Source organism: Mandrillus leucophaeus, unplaced genomic scaffold (genome assembly GCF_000951045.1).
Source record: "Mandrillus leucophaeus isolate KB7577 unplaced genomic scaffold, Mleu.le_1.0 Scaffold194, whole genome shotgun sequence".
Taxonomy (NCBI): domain Eukaryota; kingdom Metazoa; phylum Chordata; class Mammalia; order Primates; family Cercopithecidae; genus Mandrillus; species Mandrillus leucophaeus.
Window position 1 is genome coordinate 2,895,828 of NW_012101965.1, and position 19,693 is coordinate 2,915,520.

Below are 19,693 nucleotides of genomic sequence, written 5' to 3' on the forward strand. Positions count from 1 at the left end.
TTCTTTTCTGATGATTGGCCTCATATACCTTAGTAATTATGGTTTAGAATTTATTTTAGTCAGTTTGGAATCATCATGTAGAAAACTTTTTTTAACATCCTATTTCTATTTTTGTGCAGATATGAAACTGAATACCCAGTTACTTCCCTGACTGAGAAAATACATCACTTATAGTGTTGTATGATAGGAGTATCAATTCGTTATTCATTCATTCATTCTGTTGGGAACAGGGAAAAACCTTTTTCTTCTACCAGCTTATGTTCAATGGTCAGGGGCCTGCAAATTAACTGACAAAAGACAAGTTAATACGAGAACAAACAAACTTTATTCTTTTGTTTTGTTTTGCTTTTCAAACAGAATCTCCCTCTGTCCCCCAGGCTGGAGTGCAGTGGTGCGATCTCGGCTCATTGCAGCCTCAATCTCTTGGGCTCAAGCGATCCTCCCACCTCAGCCTTCTGAGTAGCTGGGACTACAGGTGTGCACCACCACACCTGATTAATTTTTGTATTTTTTGTAGAGACAGGGTTTCACTATGTTGCCTAAGCTGGTCTTGAATTGCTGGCATCAAGCACTCTGCCTGCCTCAGTCTCCCAAAGTGCTGAGATTACAGACGTGGGCCACCATGCCTAGCCAAAGTTTATTCATGTAGTCAATGCTAAGTCAATGAAAGAGACTTACACAAAGAATTGGCTCCCTAAACAGCTACAGTTGAGTGTTATGTATCATCTTAGTAAGAAAGAGGGTTAGGACTTTAAGAAAGTGTATGGTAGGGAACTAATGAGAAACAAGTGCGAGGAACAGAAAGTTTTGATGAGGTTTTGTTTATGCAACATCACCTCTAGGTGCAAGTGGTCCATCTCTCCTCTTTGGTCATTAACCTCCTGGAGGTTATATTTTAGGAGGCATTGCTTATGTCTGCAAAAGAAGTTTAGATCAGGATTTTTTCTGCTGCTGCTGTTTTTCTGATGTTTTCAGCCTAAAATCATCTTCTTCCACATCAGTGGGTCCAAGTGGATCTCACTAATGCACTCACATAGTTTTTGGACAGCTAGTGAGTGGAAGGCATGATTCCATGTGCTGGAGAGACGGCAGAGAACAAAATGGAGAAAAATTCCTGCTCTCACTGAGCTTACATGCTCTCATCTAAGTCCTAATCGGGTTCAACTCTGCTTAGCTTCAGAGATCAGAAGAGATTGGACGCATTCAGGGTGGTATGGCTGTAGACTGAGCTTACTTTCTAATGAGAGATAGACAATAAACACAAATAAATAAAATACCATCTATAGTATGTTTGATGGTGATCCGGGTTAAGGAGAATAATAAACCAGGGAAGGGTTCAGGAAGTTACAGAGTAGCAGGGACGTGTAATTTTAGACAGGAAGGCCTGGGAGGCTCATTAAGAAGGTAAGATTTAGGCCGGGTGTGGTGGCTCACACCTGTAATCCCAGCACTTTGGGAGGTCGAGGCGGGTGGATCATTTACTGAAATACAAAAATTAGCTGGGCATGGTGGCAAGAGCCTGTACTCCCAGCTACTCTGGAGGCTAAAGCAGGAGAATCGCTGGAACCTAGGCACTCCAGCCTGGGCGACAGAGTGAGACTCAAATAAATAAATAAATAAATAAATGAAGGTGAGATGTGAATACAGATATAAGGGAGGAGAGATCCATCACACTAGATATTTGCACCTGCAGTGTTTTTGGCATTCTATTAATGTTATCAGTAGTTACTAATGTTTTGGCATTTACATATTAAGAAGGCCATACAGACCGAACATTAACAAAGCTGCCATTGGAGTCTTCGAAGTGATTACTCACCTAACGTGGTTAAGCCCCCGCCGAAAGTGCATGGCTTTTTCTAAGGTAGTTGTTTCCCTCGAGAGTGCAAGGACTCAGTGAGTCACCACGTCGTTGTTTGGCCTTGTCAATGTCTTCCTACACTGATTCTCTTCCCACTACCGGTTTAGATTGTTCTGGGCAGACAGCAATAAAGAGATGATTCTAGAAAAATTCTCATGATTGCCTCAGGATGAAATTCTTGTTTCCCTTAGCAACAACCTGATTTGCTAACCTATTACCATAGAAATAGAATGTAAAATATATAAGCAATGTAATGTTACCTTTTAGTTTTTAAAACCTTCCTTTCCCCGCCCCCCACCACTGTTTTTTTCTGTATTTGTCGTTAACAGACCTTACCTTTCTTGGTTTGAGGTCCAGGCTCTCTTCTACTATTTCTGGCCATTACATAGATAATTCTATATCCTTCTAGGCTGAACCAGTCTCTTGTGTCTTTTCAGCTTTCTTTCAAAACTATGATTTCCATTTCTATCTATATCTCGTCAGAATAGAAAGGGGAGATAGAAAAACAAAGCAGCAATTACCCACAGAGATGGTTTTACTTAAATCACACTGCTCTTTTTACAAGTCCTTTTCATTTTTACTATCACCATTTTGCTCAACAGGAGTCAGCTTCTGTATCTAATACATAATCTTTTTAAAAAATAGTCTTCTGATGCCTCAGATTCCTAGGGGAAATGAAAACTGTAGCAGCCTCGTCGAGGTTTATGTATTCTTCACTCTTCTGTGTAAGCATACGTGTTGTAGAGTTGGATCTGGTGGTGTACACCTGAGTCCTAGCTATTTGGGAGGATCACTTGAGCCCAGGACTTTGAGTCCAGCCTAGGTAACATAGCAAGACTCCATCTCTTTAAAAAAAAAAAAAAAAAGTGCTGAGGATGATGGCTCCCACCTGTACTCCCAGCGCTTGGGAGGCCAAGGCAGGAGGATCAGTTGAGGCCAGGAGTTCAGGGCCGGCCTGGGCAACACAGCAAGACCATATCTCTACAAAAAATAGAAAAAATTAGCTGGATAGTGGTGTACACCTGAAGTCCCAGCTGTTGAGAAGGCAGAAGTGGGAGGATTGCTTGAACCCAGGAGTTCAAGGCTGCAATGAGCTATGATGGCACCACTGCACTCTGGCCTAGGCAACAGCAAAACACTCTTTAAAAAAGAAAAAAAAAAAAGATTGTAAATGTATCTATTGGAAAAATGCTTTCACCCAAGAATAAACCAATAATGATTCTAAAGGTTTGGTTTTGGGATCTAGCTCTTTTTTAAAAAAGTGCTCATCACATTTTTCTATAACTTGATTAATTAATTAAACAAGTAATTACTAAGCATCTACTACAAGCGACATGCTAAAACTGGGGATAGAGTAATTACGGATGAAGTCCCAATTCTCAAAGAGCTCAGTGTCCAGACGAGGATGACAGAGGCAGCCCTAAGATCTTGAAGGGCATTGTCTTAGTCCATCCAGGCTGCTATAACATAATGCCTTAGACTGGGTAATTTATACCCAACAGAAATGCATTGCTCACCGTTCCAGAGGCTGAGAAGTCCAAGATCAAGGCACCAGCAGATTCAGTGTCTGGTGAGAGCCTACTTATTCTAGATGATACCTTCTGTGGGTGCTCACATGGCTGAAGGCTCAACCGGGCTCCCTCAAGCCTCTTTTATAAGGGGACTAATCCCGTTCATGTGGGCTCTAGCCTCATGACCTAATCACCTTCTAAAGGGCCTAACTCTTAATACATTGAGAATCGGTTTCAACATACAGATTTTAAGGGTGCTGGAGAGGGGGGTACGCAAACATTCAGACCGTAGCAGGCATTTATGCTGTGCTAAGGAGTTTGGATTTCATCCGGAAAGTAACAAGCTGCCAATAAAATAGATGCAGTGGCACTGACATGGAAAGCTCACGTGGAACTTTGGACTTTGGAAAGTTCACTGTCAACTTAGTGCAGAATAAATTGGGGAATGGAGCCACACGGAGGAGAAAAGCCTCTGAATTTTGTTTTGCAGAGAAGTGCTTCTGTGCTGCTTCTACAGAGATTCTGAGGCAATCGCAGTGAGAATAAGGAGTAAAATGGATTTGTGAGATTTTAAGAAGAAAAATCTGAGAACAGTTGACAATAAATTTGAAATATGGAGTAACAGAAGGAAAAAAGCAAAATTCTAAGAGGACAGTGGCTACCAGATGTCTGCTTGAAAAAGCAAATGGATGTTCAATCTATATTAACAATATACTGTAATATCTTTATAATACTGGTGTTTGGAAACAAGTAGTGATCATTACCCTGTAAGCTCTTATTCTATGATAGGGTTTCCCTAGCGCATAGGTAGTGGAAAGGATACAAAATCTGGAATCTTACAAGCTGGTTTCAAATCACAACTCTGATATATTTTCACTGAAAAAAAAAAATTCTGATCATTTGTAAATTGAAAGTAATCAGAAACCTACTATGATATTATGATAGTCAAGTGAGGTGGGTTATCGAAAGTTGTTTTTTTTTTCCCTTTAAAATTATAAAGCATTGTAGTGTAAAATGGTGGTGGTACTAGATTCAGTGTATAGGTTTCTAATCCTTTGAGAGGGCACATTGTCAAAGTTGAGCTTCTTTAGTGATGGTCCCTGCCCTACCTCCTGCTGACTGGGTCCCACTGGTAGAATTCCGGCGTGGCAGGCACAGCATTGCAAAAGTCTAGACCACAGGAATTGGGTGTGGAGACTTGGGCTCCTTCAGGTGGCATTGTTTGGATTATGCTTCCTGCCTCCTCACAGGAGCCCAGTTTTAACTCTGAGTTAGGGCATGTTGCTAAATGATCCCTGCTGCCGGTTCCTTCACTCTGACCACCTACCTGATCATCTGCCCTGGACCAAGACAGTCTTCAGCTTTACGTTAGGCAGCCAGAACAGGGCCATTCTTTAATGTGCCACTGGATACTTGGCAATGGGTAAGTAGTCATCTCCCTTCCAGAGTTTGGCCTCTGTCCTGAGCCAGAGAAGGGTTCATGCTAAGGAGGCCAGTGCTCACTCCAGCCCTAGCATTGTATTAGGCATAATTTTCCCCAGAAGACACCACCTGACCTCCTTCTATAAGGGCTTGGAAACCTGTTGGAAACAAATAACCTGGAGCTGTTAGGAACATGCTCCACCCCAGCCCCATCCTCTCGAGTCATGCATGTGTACCCAAGAGTTTGCAGAGTGATCTGATGAGCTCCCTTTGTAGGTAATGTGCCCTTTTATGATCTTTCGTATTTTGTAGTTGCCCTATATCATATCTGAGTGAATTTGTTTTTATTTTTCCTATTTAGGGCTGAATTTCTGGAAGTTGTATTCAATTATCTTTCAAGTCTGGCCTTTTTTAGAATATCTCATCTTCTCATTTTTAAATATTTTATATCTTTATGTTAAACGTACATATTTTATAACTATATTCTATCATTTCTGACTTAATGAAGTCTTGAGGATTGGGATTTGTCATATATGTTTTCACTGATGTTGAATTGTTTCCTTACATAATTTATATTTTTTGGATTGTGAATTCAACTTTAGTGGTGCATTATCAGTAAGAATTCAGCATAGCAAACTTCAAGGGGTCTACCATTAAAATGTTTTTCCTTTGTTTCTGCCAGGCACTCCAGGGATATCCCAGGCTCAAGAGCAATTATGAGTATTACAATAAGTGTTAATTTGAAGTTCAAACAGCCAGGATCAGCTATGGTTGAACGTGTTTAGAGAAGACCTATTTTTGCTCCTCCAGAGCTCAGTCTTGAGACAAACCAGCTTTCTTTTGGTTTCACAGTGTAGTGGGCTGACTTTTCTAATCTACCCTTTCATCAAGGGCCTGGTTTTGTGTGTTTCTGCTGTTTGCCTGGCATAGGCACTAGGCCATACTTCCTATCCCCTCCTGGGCATTAAAACCCAAGCCCCACATGAGAGATCAGCAAACAATAGCCCTAGGATCAAGTCCAGCTCACTGTTAATGTTGGTAAATAAAGCCTTATTGGAACATAAGCATGTCCATTTGTTTATGTATCAGCTGGGCTGCTTTCACATCACAATGGCAGGATTGAGTAGTTGCTACAAAGACTATATGGCTCTCAAAGCTAAAACATTCACTACCTGACCTTTTACCAAAAAACGAGCATGAACTCCTGCCCTAGATTAATGAAACTGAAAATCTTGCCTTCATCCCTACCTTTTGGGCTTCAGGAGTTCTTGTGATTACCTGCTAGTATTCCTTTCCTCTTCATTTCTAGCGTCTGCAATCACCTTTACTCTTTAGTAAGCCCAGCTAGACATTTAAAAGTATGTCTGTTTTATTTTACCTATGTGTTTTTAGCAGGAAGCTTCTCAGGTATCTGGTCTACCATCTTGCCAAATCCAGAGCCTCTCTTCTACTGTGTTGGTAGCAATATGTTATTCTTTTTCTGTTTCCTTGACTTGACCATTAAATTTATTCATGTTAAATTTTTATTTTCCAATGGATTTTTTTAATATCATGACATTTTTCATCTACCTAACTCCGTATCTATGGAATTTGATAAATAATGCTTTTCTTCTCATATAAAAAATGATTGTGTAATTTCCATGGTCATTTCCTTTTTAACCCATTGGTTATTTTAAAGTAAAGTAAAATATACTTTTGGCTGTCTTATTTTTAGTATTCTGTGCTCAGAGATCATGGTCTTTATGATATCAGTTCTTTGGAATTTGTTGAAATTTTTCTCTGTTGTCTAATATGTGATCAATTATATATTTTTCATATATGCATGAAAGGAATCTGTATCTGGGTGCAGAGCTTTCTCTGTAGATGTTATATCAGACTTGTTTATTGTGCCATTAGATTCTCTATTTTAAAATCTGTGTGCCAGATATATTCCTTTCTAAAAGAGTTCTGTTAAAATCTATTGTGGTTGATATTTGCGTATTTTTCTCTGAAATTGTATCAACTCTGCTTTATATATTTCAAGGCTATGTTGTTAAAGAGCATAAAAACTCATGATCATTGCCCTCTTCTTAGATTACTCATCAGTATTAACGTTAAGTTTGTTGACTTATACATGTTAGAAATCATTTTTTTTTTCCTTTGAGATGGAGTCTCGCTCTGTTGCCCAGGCTGGAGTGCAGTGTCGCCATCTCAGCTCACTGCAACCTCCATCTCCCAGGTTCAACCAATTCTCCTGCCTCAGCCTCCTGAGGAGTTGGGATTACAGGCATACAGCATCGCACCCGGCTAATTTTTGTATTTTCAGTAGAGACGGGGTTTTGCCATGTTGTCTAGGGTGGTCTCAAACTCCTGACCTCAGGCGATGCACCTGCCTCAGCCTCCCAAAGTGCTAGAATGACAGGCATGAGCCATCGCACCTGGCCAGAAATAATTTTTTTAATGGCCAACTCAGACCCTGCTGTGCGTTGAATCTAACTATGGACTGCCAGCTTTAAACTCCAGCAAAATGTAGACTATGTGAAAAGCTTGTTCTAATGTTCTTTCCCGGGGGCCTGTAGTTTTGTGCTGGGTTTCTTCCAGGACATGCCTTGATCATGTGATGGCCCTAAATCCTTTAGTTCAGTCCAACACAAAGGATGTGGCTTTGGGGTGATGCCTCCAGATCTGAGGAGGTCTTTACTAAATCCTTTCTGTAGATCCAGTTTTCCATATTTGGCTGACACACTTGACAGTTTGCAGTTTAGAGCTATAGATATTTCCTTTCTACATCAGAGATAAACATTTTCCTCTATTTTTCATTAAAAAAAAATGTTTCTGGGTCTTGGGGAGTGGGGGTTGGGGTGAAGTAAAATAATCCTGACTTTATCATCGGCAGCTGGTAAGATGTCAAAATTTTCTTCTTACCCAAAGCCTTTCAGTGGTTTTATTCCCCTGGCAGTATGAAATGCTTTGACAGCATCAAAAGTGAATAACAAAAGGATGATTTATTAGATGTGATAGACATTGATAGATGTTCATGCTAGTTATGCACTGTTTCATTGATCTCCAGAATCAATGAAAAACAGGACTGAGTGGGTAAAAGAATCCACACGGCTTTTGGAGAAGCACTTCTATGAAGTTAACTATGTAATCCCCACTGTATTTGTAACAGTTGTGAAAACATAAACACAATATCTGCTTTATGTTGGGAGCATTTATTTGTTCATTCTTGAAGCACTTCTTAGAACTTTGGCCTGTTAATGCCATCTGATAAGATAAGGAATAATGCTCTTGGAAAAAAATAGATGTTTGAAATGTAGAATGAACTAACATTTCAATCTTTTCTCCCCGTTTTTCCTTTTGTAGTATGACTATGAATATGATGAAAATGGTGACAGAGTCGTTTTAGGAAAAGGCACTTACGGGATAGTCTACGCAGGTCGGGACTTGAGCAACCAAGTCAGAATTGCTATTAAGGAAATCCCAGAGAGAGACAGCAGGTACAGTAATTGTGGCTACTAAAAGCTGTTCTATAGTACTTTGGGTTGTTCATAGTATTTTAGAAAATATTGATGAGATTCTAATGAATGAAACTCTGACATTGAGTCAATTAGCTCCTTCTGAGGTTTAGCTGCTGCATCATTCAGTGTTTGAAGTTCCAGACTGGTGGGGAAGAACGGGGCTTTCAGAGACTAGAAAAGAGAATGGCCCTATGTGTGCTGGGCTCAGGTTGTCTCGGATAAAGGTGGATGTATTATATGAATAGATGGGGAATAAGCACTATCAGAAATGGTTTAGGTTGGAACCAGTTCTAAGTTCCAATCGGGCATGTGAGGAGCTTGGAAATTGTCATTCTATCTTAACAAGTGGAAAGCTGAACAGACTGAAATCAACGGCTCTTCTTGGATTTGTCAGTGAAGTTGCAAGGCAGGCAGCTGCCCCTGAAATTGGAGAGACTGGCGAAGTGAGAGACTCATAACTTACTGAGCAGAAATCCATGATCAGAAACCTCTGTGGGAACCAGTGCGGGGGTAGGAAAACTGAACTGTAACTAACAAATCTCTAGAGGCCTACTGTGAAGTCTGAGTGAAGAACTCCAGCGGGACCCAGTCACTGGGGGCTGGGGGTGAGGGTCACACTTTCATGAGTTTTGGAGCTTTACCAGGTCCTCACAGAGACCTGAAATGAGAGAAATCCCATTGTGCTTCTGGCAGCAAGAAAGGAAAAGTCACCATTTTAAAATACGCTAGAGCATTCTGTTCTTAACAAGGTCTGTCCACAAGAGACTCTATTTTACCAGAGCCTCACCAAACTGGGGGAAGGGGAGTACCAAATGTAGCCCAACTCTAGCTGTCCTGTCTCATCTAAGGGGGCTAAAGCTAAGAAGCACTTTGAAGCACTTGTAAAATTCACAGCCCAGGGGCACAGACTCACTGAAAGACTGAGACCTAATCATAGACCTATAGAACTCTTCTCCTGCCTGACTGCTTCCCACCATACCACTAAAGGCCTATTTACTGCAGTACTTTCACCGGGGACATCATGTCCACCTTTCTATAGAAAACTGTAAGGCATACTGAAAGACAAAAAACACAGTTTAAGCAACATAGCAAGTGTTAGAACCTGAACCAGATATGGCGGGATATTAGAGTTATCAGATTGTGAATCATATTCACACGCTTAGGGCTCTCATGGAAATGTGGAGATTGTGCAGGAGCAGATGGTAATGTAAGCTCAGAGATGGAAATCCTAGAAATAATTTTCAAAAATGCTGGAGATCAAAAACAGTAATAGAAGTGAAGAATGGCTTTGATGGCGTGTTAGTAGACTGGACACAGTTAAAGAATCTCTGAGTTTGGGAATATATCAGTAGAAACTTTCAAAATTAAAAAAGCAAAAAGAAAAAAGACAAAAAAACTGGGACAATATCCAAGAACTGTGTGACAACTACAAAATGTATAATATATACATTTTTGCCATTAAAAGTAATGGCAAATTTTTGCACCAACCTATACTTGAAGAAATGAGTTGAACCTCACGTAGTGAGGCCTTGTGAAAGATGGAATCTTTTTTAGAAACAAAAATGTTGTTCAGGAAACTGAAGCACTCTGGTGATAGGATTATCTGTTGCTCACTGCTCTTGTGCTCTGCCTTATGGTTTATTTCTCCAACTAATAATTCTGTCTTCTCTCAACCTTATGATTTCTGCTGCCTTAGGGCTTCCCTTACATCTCTCTGTAAGGCAGTGCTCCTATAATTAGTGAAACACAGTTGTAGTGTATGATACACAGTTGTGTGTGTTGTATATTCAAAGTCTGAAAGAGAGAGAATTTGATTATTTAATAGATGGTTATTATTATCCATATTTGGCCAGGCTTTAATGCTGGGCTACATCATGGGCTGATTCTGGCTGCCCTTCAGTCCACGTTCTGTGGCTGTGGTCATAGGCCACGTGACCAGCCTTCCTTAGGAAGGACCCACCCCTGAGCTCCCCAGGTTACCTGTCTACCCCACATCTTCAATTACAGATCTCAAAGGCATCTCAAGGTTAACATGACCAAAACTGAACCTGGATTTTTTTCCTTTTTTAACTTTTATTTTAGAATCGGGGTACATGTGCAGGTTTGTTACAAAACAATATTGTGTGTTGCTTGGGTTTGGAGTACAAATGAATCCATCAAATATACCTAGGTAGTCAGTATATTACCCAGTCGCGAACCCGGATTTTATTTTTATTTACTTATTTTTTTAAGACAGAGACTCACTGTGTCATTCAGGCTGGAGTGCGGTGGCCCCATCTCAGCTCACTGCAACCTCCACCTCCCGAGTTCAAGCAATTCTCATGCTTCAGTCTCCCAAGTAGCTGGGATTACAGGCCTGCGCCACCATGCCCAGCTAATTTTTGTGTTTTTAGTAGAGATGGAGTTTCACTATGTTGGCCAGGCTGGTCTCGAACTCCTGCCCTCAAGTGATCTGCCCACCTCAGCCTCCCAAAGTGCTGGGATTACAGGCGTGAGCTGCTGCGCCCGGCCGTAAACCCGATTTTTATTCCCAAATGTACTCTCCCTAAAGTACTCCTTGTGTCATCAGTTACTGTCTCCCCATCCATCCAGCTGCTCAGGCTAACCTCCAGGATTCATTTGGATTCCTCTCTTTCTCTTGCACTCCACATCTACTCCATCAGTAGGTCGTACTGTTTGTTGTATCAGCCTCTGCAATATATTCTGAATCTCTCTACTCTTTCCGATCACCACAGCTGCACCTCTAATCTAAGCCTTCAGGCCTCTCGCCCGGACTCCCTTCTAGTCTCTGCAGTCACCTCATAATTGGTCTCTGCTTTCATTCTTTCCTCCACTCCTAGTCCATCCTTCTTTGAGGAGTCACAGAGGTCTTTCTGAAGTTAAAATCAAATCATGCAGTGATAATGATGTGTCAGTGAAGGTCCATCAGTTGTAACAAATGGACTACTCTGGTGGGGAATGTTGATAATGGGGGAGACTGTGCATGTTTGGGAACCAGGAGTGTGTGGGAAATCTCTGTACCTCCCTCTCAAATTTTTCTGTGAACTTACAAACTGCTCTAAAAAATAACATCTATTTTTAAAAATCACATCATGTCACTACTGCCTAAAACTCTTCAGTGGATTCTTATTGCAACTAGCATGAAACCCAGAACCCTTACTTTGAATCACAAGGCCACAGGCGATCTGCTTCCTCTGTGGCCTCACCTCCACTCCAGCCACACTGGTGTCTCTCTATCGGGCATACCAAGATCAACCCAGACCTTCGCAGGATTGCCTCATTTTCATCATTTAAGCTTTAATTCAAATGTCAAGCCCTCAGAGAGGTCTTCTCTGACTACCCCAAACTGAAAAAGACACCCCCTCCCATGCAAGCACTGTGCCCGATCCCAGCTCTTTATCCTTAGTGCGTGACTTTCACGCTGCCTCCAGGCTCCGTATGTCATCCCAGAAGGAAAAGGAAAACAAAGCTTCCCAGAACTGCCCAGTATACTTTCCCCTCTGTTGCACTCGCCCAAAATGCCTACCCCTACCTACAAGGAACTAGGAACTCCGGCTTTTTAGCCAGCCATTTGTTTCTCCAAACAAAATCATAGAAAGAGGGAGGAATAGATATTAGGTAAGCAAACAGCTGTTGCTGCCTGCCGCTTGTGTAGTTTCATTCAATTTCATATTTGTTTGGTGTTGTTCCAGCATTTCCTCTTAGTTAATTCATGAGACATGATTACGGATTCTTATGAAACAGCAGTAGAAATTATTCATTAAATACCTAGGTAATATATATAAAGTTGTCATCTTGAAATTTTTCTTTTAGTCCTACAGGTTCTTAAGGATCATATATATAGATAGTATAGATTTGAAGCAATATGAAATTTAACGAGGTCATCGCTATCAAATTGCTGCAGCCAAATTCACTAACCTTTAGCCACAGCTCCTCTCTTTTCCCCTCCTGATGGATTTAGGTGGACACTTGGAAGAAACTCACTTTTAAAATCATTCTGTAGTTTAAGTTTATTCAAATGCTGCTATACACACACAAAGCACACCAATACCAACAAGGTGTTTCAGCTCCTGTTCTGTAACAATGCAGTTGGTATATGTGATTTGCGCATGACAAGCCCTTACCTTGAACAGCTGGTGCAGGGCATCTTCTTATTAACAATATAAAGAGATTGCTGACAAGTCTATTATTGTGAAGATACAGCAACCAAAGTTGTTTCTATCCATGTGACCTGGAGGGGTGTGGACCATTCTGTTGAAAAAGATAGCAGTTACAGTTACAAAGGATAATTACAAAAGTAGTGTGATGTGAATAATGCATGATACAACTTCTGTACACTAAACTCCCATCTGTAAAGAAGGATCAGAGCAACGGAAACAATTTCTCCTCTGTTCCTTCAAGTTCGAAAACCACTTTGTTAGAGAATGAAAGTGGTTGTAAGAGAGAAGAGGTAGATTTAGTATGTTCTCATCATCTACCCCCAACTAGTTGTTAATCTCAGGTTGGCTTTCTCTTCTGATATTCTACATATCCTGAACTGGTTATTTTTATTTTATTTTATTTATTTTATTTTTGAGATGGAGTTTCGTTCTGTCGCCCAGGCTGGGGTGCAGTGGTATAATCTCGGCTCACTGCAACCTCTGCCTCCTGAGTTCAAATGATTCTTCTGCCTCAGCCTCCCAAGTAACTGGGATTACAGGCACCTGCCACTACACCCAGCTAATTTTTATATTTTTAGTAGAGACAGGGTTTCACCATGTGGACAGGCTGGTCTTGAACTCCTGACCTCAAGTGATCTGCCCACCTTGGCCTCCCAAAGTGCTGGGATTACAGGAGTGAACCACTGCACCCTGCCATGGACTGGTTATTTCTATGTCATTTTTCACCCAGCTGTATATGAGAGACAACAGAGGAGCTTTTAAAAATACTGATGCTCAAGCTCTACTTCCAAAAATCCTAGGGTGGTCCTGGAAATTAGAAGCCCTTTAGGAAATGTAAATATCCAGTTAAGGTTGGCAACCACTGGTCTAGATGGTTAGCAGTGGGGATTTGACTCAAAGGGAGGGTCTGGAGATACCTATGGATTAATAGTTTTGTCAAAACCAAATATATAAGTATCTCTGATTATCTAGTCCATTTCTTCTTTCCTTGTTACAGGTAATTGAGAAGAAATATGATTTTCTTATAATTCTCATAGACAAGACTAATTTGTTGATGTGAACAAATTCTAATTCCATCCTTGTTTAATGCTTGGCACTTACACTTAGTGAAAATGCTGGGTGTTTGTACTATTTTCTATATTGGAGAAGAGTACTTGTCCTTAGCTAGGTTGGATTCTGACCATTATTGCAAATTTTGACCTATCTCCTTAGTTTAAGTAATAAGGTAAGGATATTGCTTCTCCAGGATCTTAAGTTTAAGCATTGATGTTTTGATTTTCAGTAGAGAATCAGAAGGTGGGAGCCTTATGATTAATAATTAACTGAGGACCCAGTATGGTGGTGCATGCCTGTAATCTCAGCACTTTGGGAGGCTAAGGCTGGCAGATCACTTAAACTCAGGAGTTTGAGATTAGCCTGGGCCACATGGTGAAACAAAAAATACAAATATCAGCTGGGCATGGTGGTGCACGCCTGTAGTCACAGCTACTCGGGAGGCTGAAATGGGAGCATTGCTTGAGCCTGGGAGGCTGAGGGTGCAGTGAGCTGTAATCGTGCCACTGCATTCCAGCCTGGGTGACAGAGAGAGACCCTGTCTTAAATCATCATCATCATCATCATCATCATCTGAGTTAGTTGGTTGTTTCAGATTTTTCTTTATCTCTTAACTCTGTAGAATACAGAGGCACAGTATTTGCCACTAATCCATATCAATAGCAGTTGTGAGCCAGGTGTGTTGACTCACGCCTGTAATTCCAGCCCTTTGGGAGGCTGAGGTGGGCAGATCACCTGTGGTCAGGAGTTCAAGACTAGCCTGGCCAACATGTTGAAACTCCATTTCAACTAAAAATGCAAAAATTAGCCAGGTGTGGTCGCAGCCGCCTGTAATCCCAGCTACTTGGGAGGCTGAGGCAGGAGAATCGCTTGAACTTGGGAGGCAGAGGTTGCAGTAAGCTGAGATCGCGCCATTGCATCCCAGCCTGGACGACAAGAGTGAAACTCCATCTCCAAAAAAAAAAAAAAAAAAAAAAAGAGAAGGTATGAACTAACATCAAAGTGTTTTAACCCTCATGGAAGAAGCAACTTGTAAATACCCTTATAGTTGAGAGTCATTACCTAAATATCTTATTGGTAACACTGTATATTGGTATTTCTGGTGTTATCTCACTCAAGCAATTATCAAAATGTTGTTGCTATCTCTAACTGGCATACTATTAAAGTGCTCATTTTAATACCTGCCCTTCATAGTTCCTAAAGCAATTCTAAAGAAAAAAAGAATAATCGATCTAAAATGCAAGTATTTTGTTGCTTTTATTGCTGTTGGCTGCTTTCTGGAAATATTACACAGATAATAAAAATTAATTTAAATTAAGTGAATTTAAATTTTTATAAACTAATTGCTTTAGCTATAGCACTTACTCTAAAAAGCTTATTGAAAATAGCATTATTCAATATTAACCAATGGATTTGTCAGTGTAAGATCTAAGGATTTCCTATATGTGGGACTGAAGCAAGTGTAAGACATCAGGTTTGCACTAATGTGCATTATTAGTGTATTTCACACCGGTAGCCTCCATTATACGAGATATATATATTCGATTTAGATTTTATATATATATATATAGACAGAGAGAGAGAGAGAGAGAGAGAGAGAGGAATTCCTTTGAGTCTATATTTATTGTTGCTGACACCCTACAATATTTAGCTTCTTAAGTAAAATTTGAGGCTACAGATTTGGACTGAGCTCCTGCACTAGGCTCCAGCAGACCAGCGTGTGGAACCATGCTAGGGTTCCACATCACCAAACCAAAACTAAGCAGTTTACTTGTAGGATCTGGCCTTCTGAAAAATCAGGAGAGAGATGATAGCCAAATTATCAAACAGGCCAATTTTCAAAAAACAAAAACAAAACAGAGTCACAGGGACTGATCAAAAGGCACCCAGCCAACCTAAGCTGGCATGATAAGGAAGTCCCCTCTGCTTTAACCCCTGCAAGGGAAGTAACCTGAATTAACCTAACATTAACCACTTGGCTTTTGCTCTGTGTTGTTTTTGTTCCTGCTGAAGCTACCTTACAAAAGAAAACCCACTGTTCTGCCATGCCCAGTGGACCTCCTATTTGGATTGGATACTGCCTGGCTCATGAATCATGAATAAAAGCCAATTTGATTTTTAAAACTCAATTTGCTGAAATTATGTTCTTTGGCAAGCAGTAAAATAATTCATTAGGGCTACATTAAATTCAGGGTGCTTAAGAGTCTATAAAGCTTTACAGTACTTCCAATAATTATCAAAAGTGTTGTTCTGCTCCAGAAATATAAAATAACTTTCATAATTTGCATCAGCAACATATATCAAGTACATAATTTTGAAGTCACACTTTCAATGTGGAGGCTTCATGAGGATTAGGTAAAAATCATGATATAATAGAATTAGTGGACACAGTAAGGTGAAGATTTTGATGCAAGGGGCTCAAAGAGATTTGACCTATGAGTGGTTTTATGTTTGCTGTTGAAGAATTGACGGGCCTTTCAGGAAGTTCTGGAATGTACATTAAAGTTATTTGCAAGTTTTATCTTCCTGGGCAGGAGTCTCCTGATTATTAGTAAATTGTGATAGTAAAGTTTTATAGTCAATAATAAAGTTGTGTTGATGAGGCCAGTGGAATAGAAAGTCATGTTAATGTTAATATGTTAATATGGAGAGTAAACTGTGTGGACGATTTCAGTTCTCCTGGGTTTGAATCTTAGCTCTGTCACTTACTAGCTTTGGGATCTTGGGCAAGTCAGTCATCCTCTCTGTGAATCAGTTTCCTCATCTGTAAAATGGGCATACCAACAGTACCTTCTCATGGAAATGAATTAACGTATACAACTGGCTTAGTACCTGACACATTTCCCCTCAAATCCTACCACACCTTCAACCTCATAGAATTTACCTTAGGAGAAATAAAGGCCTTAAATGGTCATTTTGGTTTCACATATGGACATATATTTGACTGACATTTTCCATTTGTATTGTTTAAATTTATGCAGTAAAGTCTGGCTACATAATTAACTCATTGACAATTGCATGTCTTTTAGATACTCTCAGCCCCTGCATGAAGAAATAGCATTGCATAAGCACCTGAAGCACAAAAATATTGTCCAGTATCTGGGCTCTTTCAGTGAGAATGGTTTCATTAAAATCTTCATGGAGCAGGTCCCTGGAGGTAAGAGATATTTCTTTCTTTAAAAAGTGTGAATTTTTAGAGCCTTGAAGGGGAGTAAACTTGAATGGGATTTACTAGAGTACAGGTCTTCATCTGTCTAAACTGAGAGAAAAATTGGACATGTGACATTACCTCCAGTTTGTTAGGAGATGTCAACCATAAATGATGAGATTTAGAAAATATCCTAATGTATAGAGTTTATTCTGGTGCAAAGCTTGAGGATAGCCACCCAGGAAACACAGACTCCAAAAGAATGGGCCAGTGTTCCAAAGTGAGGAAGTTCATGTTTCACTTATATAGGCCGAAGACTAACGGGGTGGCAACATCTTCTACACAAGGTCATTACATTTAAGTGGTTACAGCTTTATATTCCAAGGCATATTATTTTAATATTCCATAAGGAGGGGTAATGGTCTCAAGGGATCTTTTCTTTGGCACTATTCAGTCTTTCCCAGTCATTTACAGGACAAAAATGCGGAAGAGATTTAGCCTATAATCGCGGAATCAGAAGTTACAACCGAATGCTACATGACTCAGGCCACAAAGTCACATTCCTTAAATAATAATAAGGCTTAAATAATTTAAAGTTCCAGAAGCTTTACAAGTGAATTATGTAATTTCACAGAGACAATACGTAAATATGGAAACCATTTCAGGATCAATCATCATGACTTGAATTAAAGTTAGCAGTAGACATTGGCCTTTTACTTAGACATATTTGATAGCAATCATCTTTAGAGTAGGGATATTTGCAAATTCATGTTTGAGCCCAATATCTAGTACAGCTCCTGGGCCACTGTGAAGAACCAATGAATATTAGCTTAAAGTGCCGTTACATTATTAATACACTTTAAAGAGCTCATTTGAATGAGGATTTATTTACTATTTATCCCTACTTTACAGGAAGTCTTTCTGCTCTCCTTCGTTCCAAATGGGGTCCATTAAAAGATAATGAGCAAACAATTGGCTTTTATACAAAGCAAATACTGGAAGGATTAAAATATCTCCATGACAATCAGATAGTTCACCGCGACATAAAGGTAAGGTGCACCAGCATTCATTTTCATGAGTTCTTTCTTTGCTGGGTTATTATTTTAATTGCAAAAGTCATATTGTATTACGAGTATTAATTTAGAATGGTGAATAAGTAAATCTTAGAAACAGCAGAAATATAAGAAATCGTTTACCCCTGAATCAGTTCTTTATGTTCATGTCTTAATGCTTTTGCTCAAAGAACAAACTGCTTAACTGCGTTCAGCCAACAAGATTGTGCTCCCACTACACAATGTTTCCTAGGAACTCTGTGGTGTGGGGTGCAGCTGTCTAAAGTTAAATGGGAGATGGCCCCTGGTCCTGAGGAACTTACAGGCTGGTTAATCTTTGTATCCTTGCCCATAGTAGCTACTCAGTAAATACTTATTGAATCAATAAATGAATAGTTAGAAGAAAAAAAAATTCCCTTTTCTCACAAGTATCACATATTCATTGATTGAACTATAATTATAAGGTATAGATTCTCTAAAATAAGCTAAAATAATAACTTTACGTTCTCTTTTTAAAAAGAAAATTCAGAACTAATACATTTTTTACAAAGTCTGGACTATTGAAAATAAGTTAATATTACTACCCTAAAATCAACCAAAATGCCCATTTATCTATCATGTCTCTACATATTCCAGGAAAAGAAGTAAAGAAACATAGAAAAGAAAATAAAGTAACTGGAAAGTTATGAAAATCATAATTTAATTATACATACGTCATTATATCTCTGTAAATAGCAACAAGCTCTAACCAGTTAGGAATCATATTCGATCTTGTGATCTGAGTAGCAGATTATGAAGAACTTACAACCGCCCAATGAGTTCCTGTTGCCCACTGACCAGATACAGCTGATTTCTCAAGATGTAAGAATTGCAACTGAGAGTTTAATACACATAGAGATGGTCAAACAAGATATTGGATTTTATAATTATTCAAATCAGCCGCTCCAAAAATTTAGAGGCTAAGGTTTTCCAGAGATAGTTTGGTGAGCAGGGGGCTAGGGTCTGGGTGGTTGGGGATGCAATTATAGAGGTGTGGAAAATAGTTCTTGTGTGTTGAGTCCAGTTCTGGGTGGGGGCTACAGGACTGGCTGAGTCCAGAGTCACAGGTCTGGGTGATGCCATCTGATAGTCAGAAATGGAGAAGCCTGTGAAGACATCTCAAAAGGCCAGTCTTTGGTTCTATAATAGTGATGTCAATTATAGGAAAAATTGGAGGAGTTGCAAATCTTGTGACCCCCCAGAATAGTGGGCTGATAATCATTTGGCTATGCCTACATCTTAGTGGACTTTAGGCCCCTCTCATCCTCTTAACCTGGTGGCCTTTCATTAGTTTTACAAAGATGGTTTAGTTTTGGGGAAGGGCTATTATCATCTAAACTATAAATTATGAATTAAATTTCTCCAAGTGAGCTTGGCCTACACCCTGGAATGACCAAGGGCAGTTTGGAAATTTAAGGCAAGATGGTGGTGGTTAGATCAGTTCTCTTTTACTGTCATAATTTTCTCACTGTTACAATTTTTGCAAAGGCGGTTGGTCTCAAACTGATAATATGTAAACAAAAAACAGTGTCAAGAATTCACTATTGAGATAAACTATTAATGAAGAATACAGAATTATGTTGTTGGTTGCTGTAAGGATACCTTTTTTTTTTTTTTTTTTTTTTGGACTTACCAAGTCAACAATAGATAGTATCTGAAGAAAGATAACATTTGTGATTAAAGTCCTCTGTTCTCTAGGGTGACAATGTGTTGATTAATACCTACAGTGGTGTTCTCAAGATCTCTGACTTCGGGACATCAAAGAGGCTTGCTGGCATAAACCCCTGTACTGAAACTTTTACTGGTATGTTTTTGCAATGATGATACAGATCTTATGTAATTAAAGAAATAATTGCTGAGTTTGAGCATAATGTGAGAGAGAAATTCAGTTGGTGTTCTCACACACAGTAATGTTGATATCTTTTCTCTCTTCTTTCTTTCTTTTCTTTT

The 19,693-nt window shown here is 39.7% G+C and overlaps 1 protein-coding gene across 1 annotated transcript in view; it reads left to right on the plus strand.

Moving 5' to 3' along the window:
• MAP3K5 (mitogen-activated protein kinase kinase kinase 5) overlaps positions 1–19,693 on the plus strand; it is a 298,421-nt gene that overhangs the window by 210,951 nt on the left and 67,777 nt on the right. The window contains exons 15-18 of the mRNA XM_011978430.1: positions 8,137–8,270; positions 16,534–16,661; positions 17,565–17,701; positions 19,442–19,547. Coding sequence (XP_011833820.1) covers positions 8,137–8,270; positions 16,534–16,661; positions 17,565–17,701; positions 19,442–19,547 — 505 coding nt within the window. The remainder of the gene's footprint in view (positions 1–8,136; positions 8,271–16,533; positions 16,662–17,564; positions 17,702–19,441; positions 19,548–19,693) is intronic.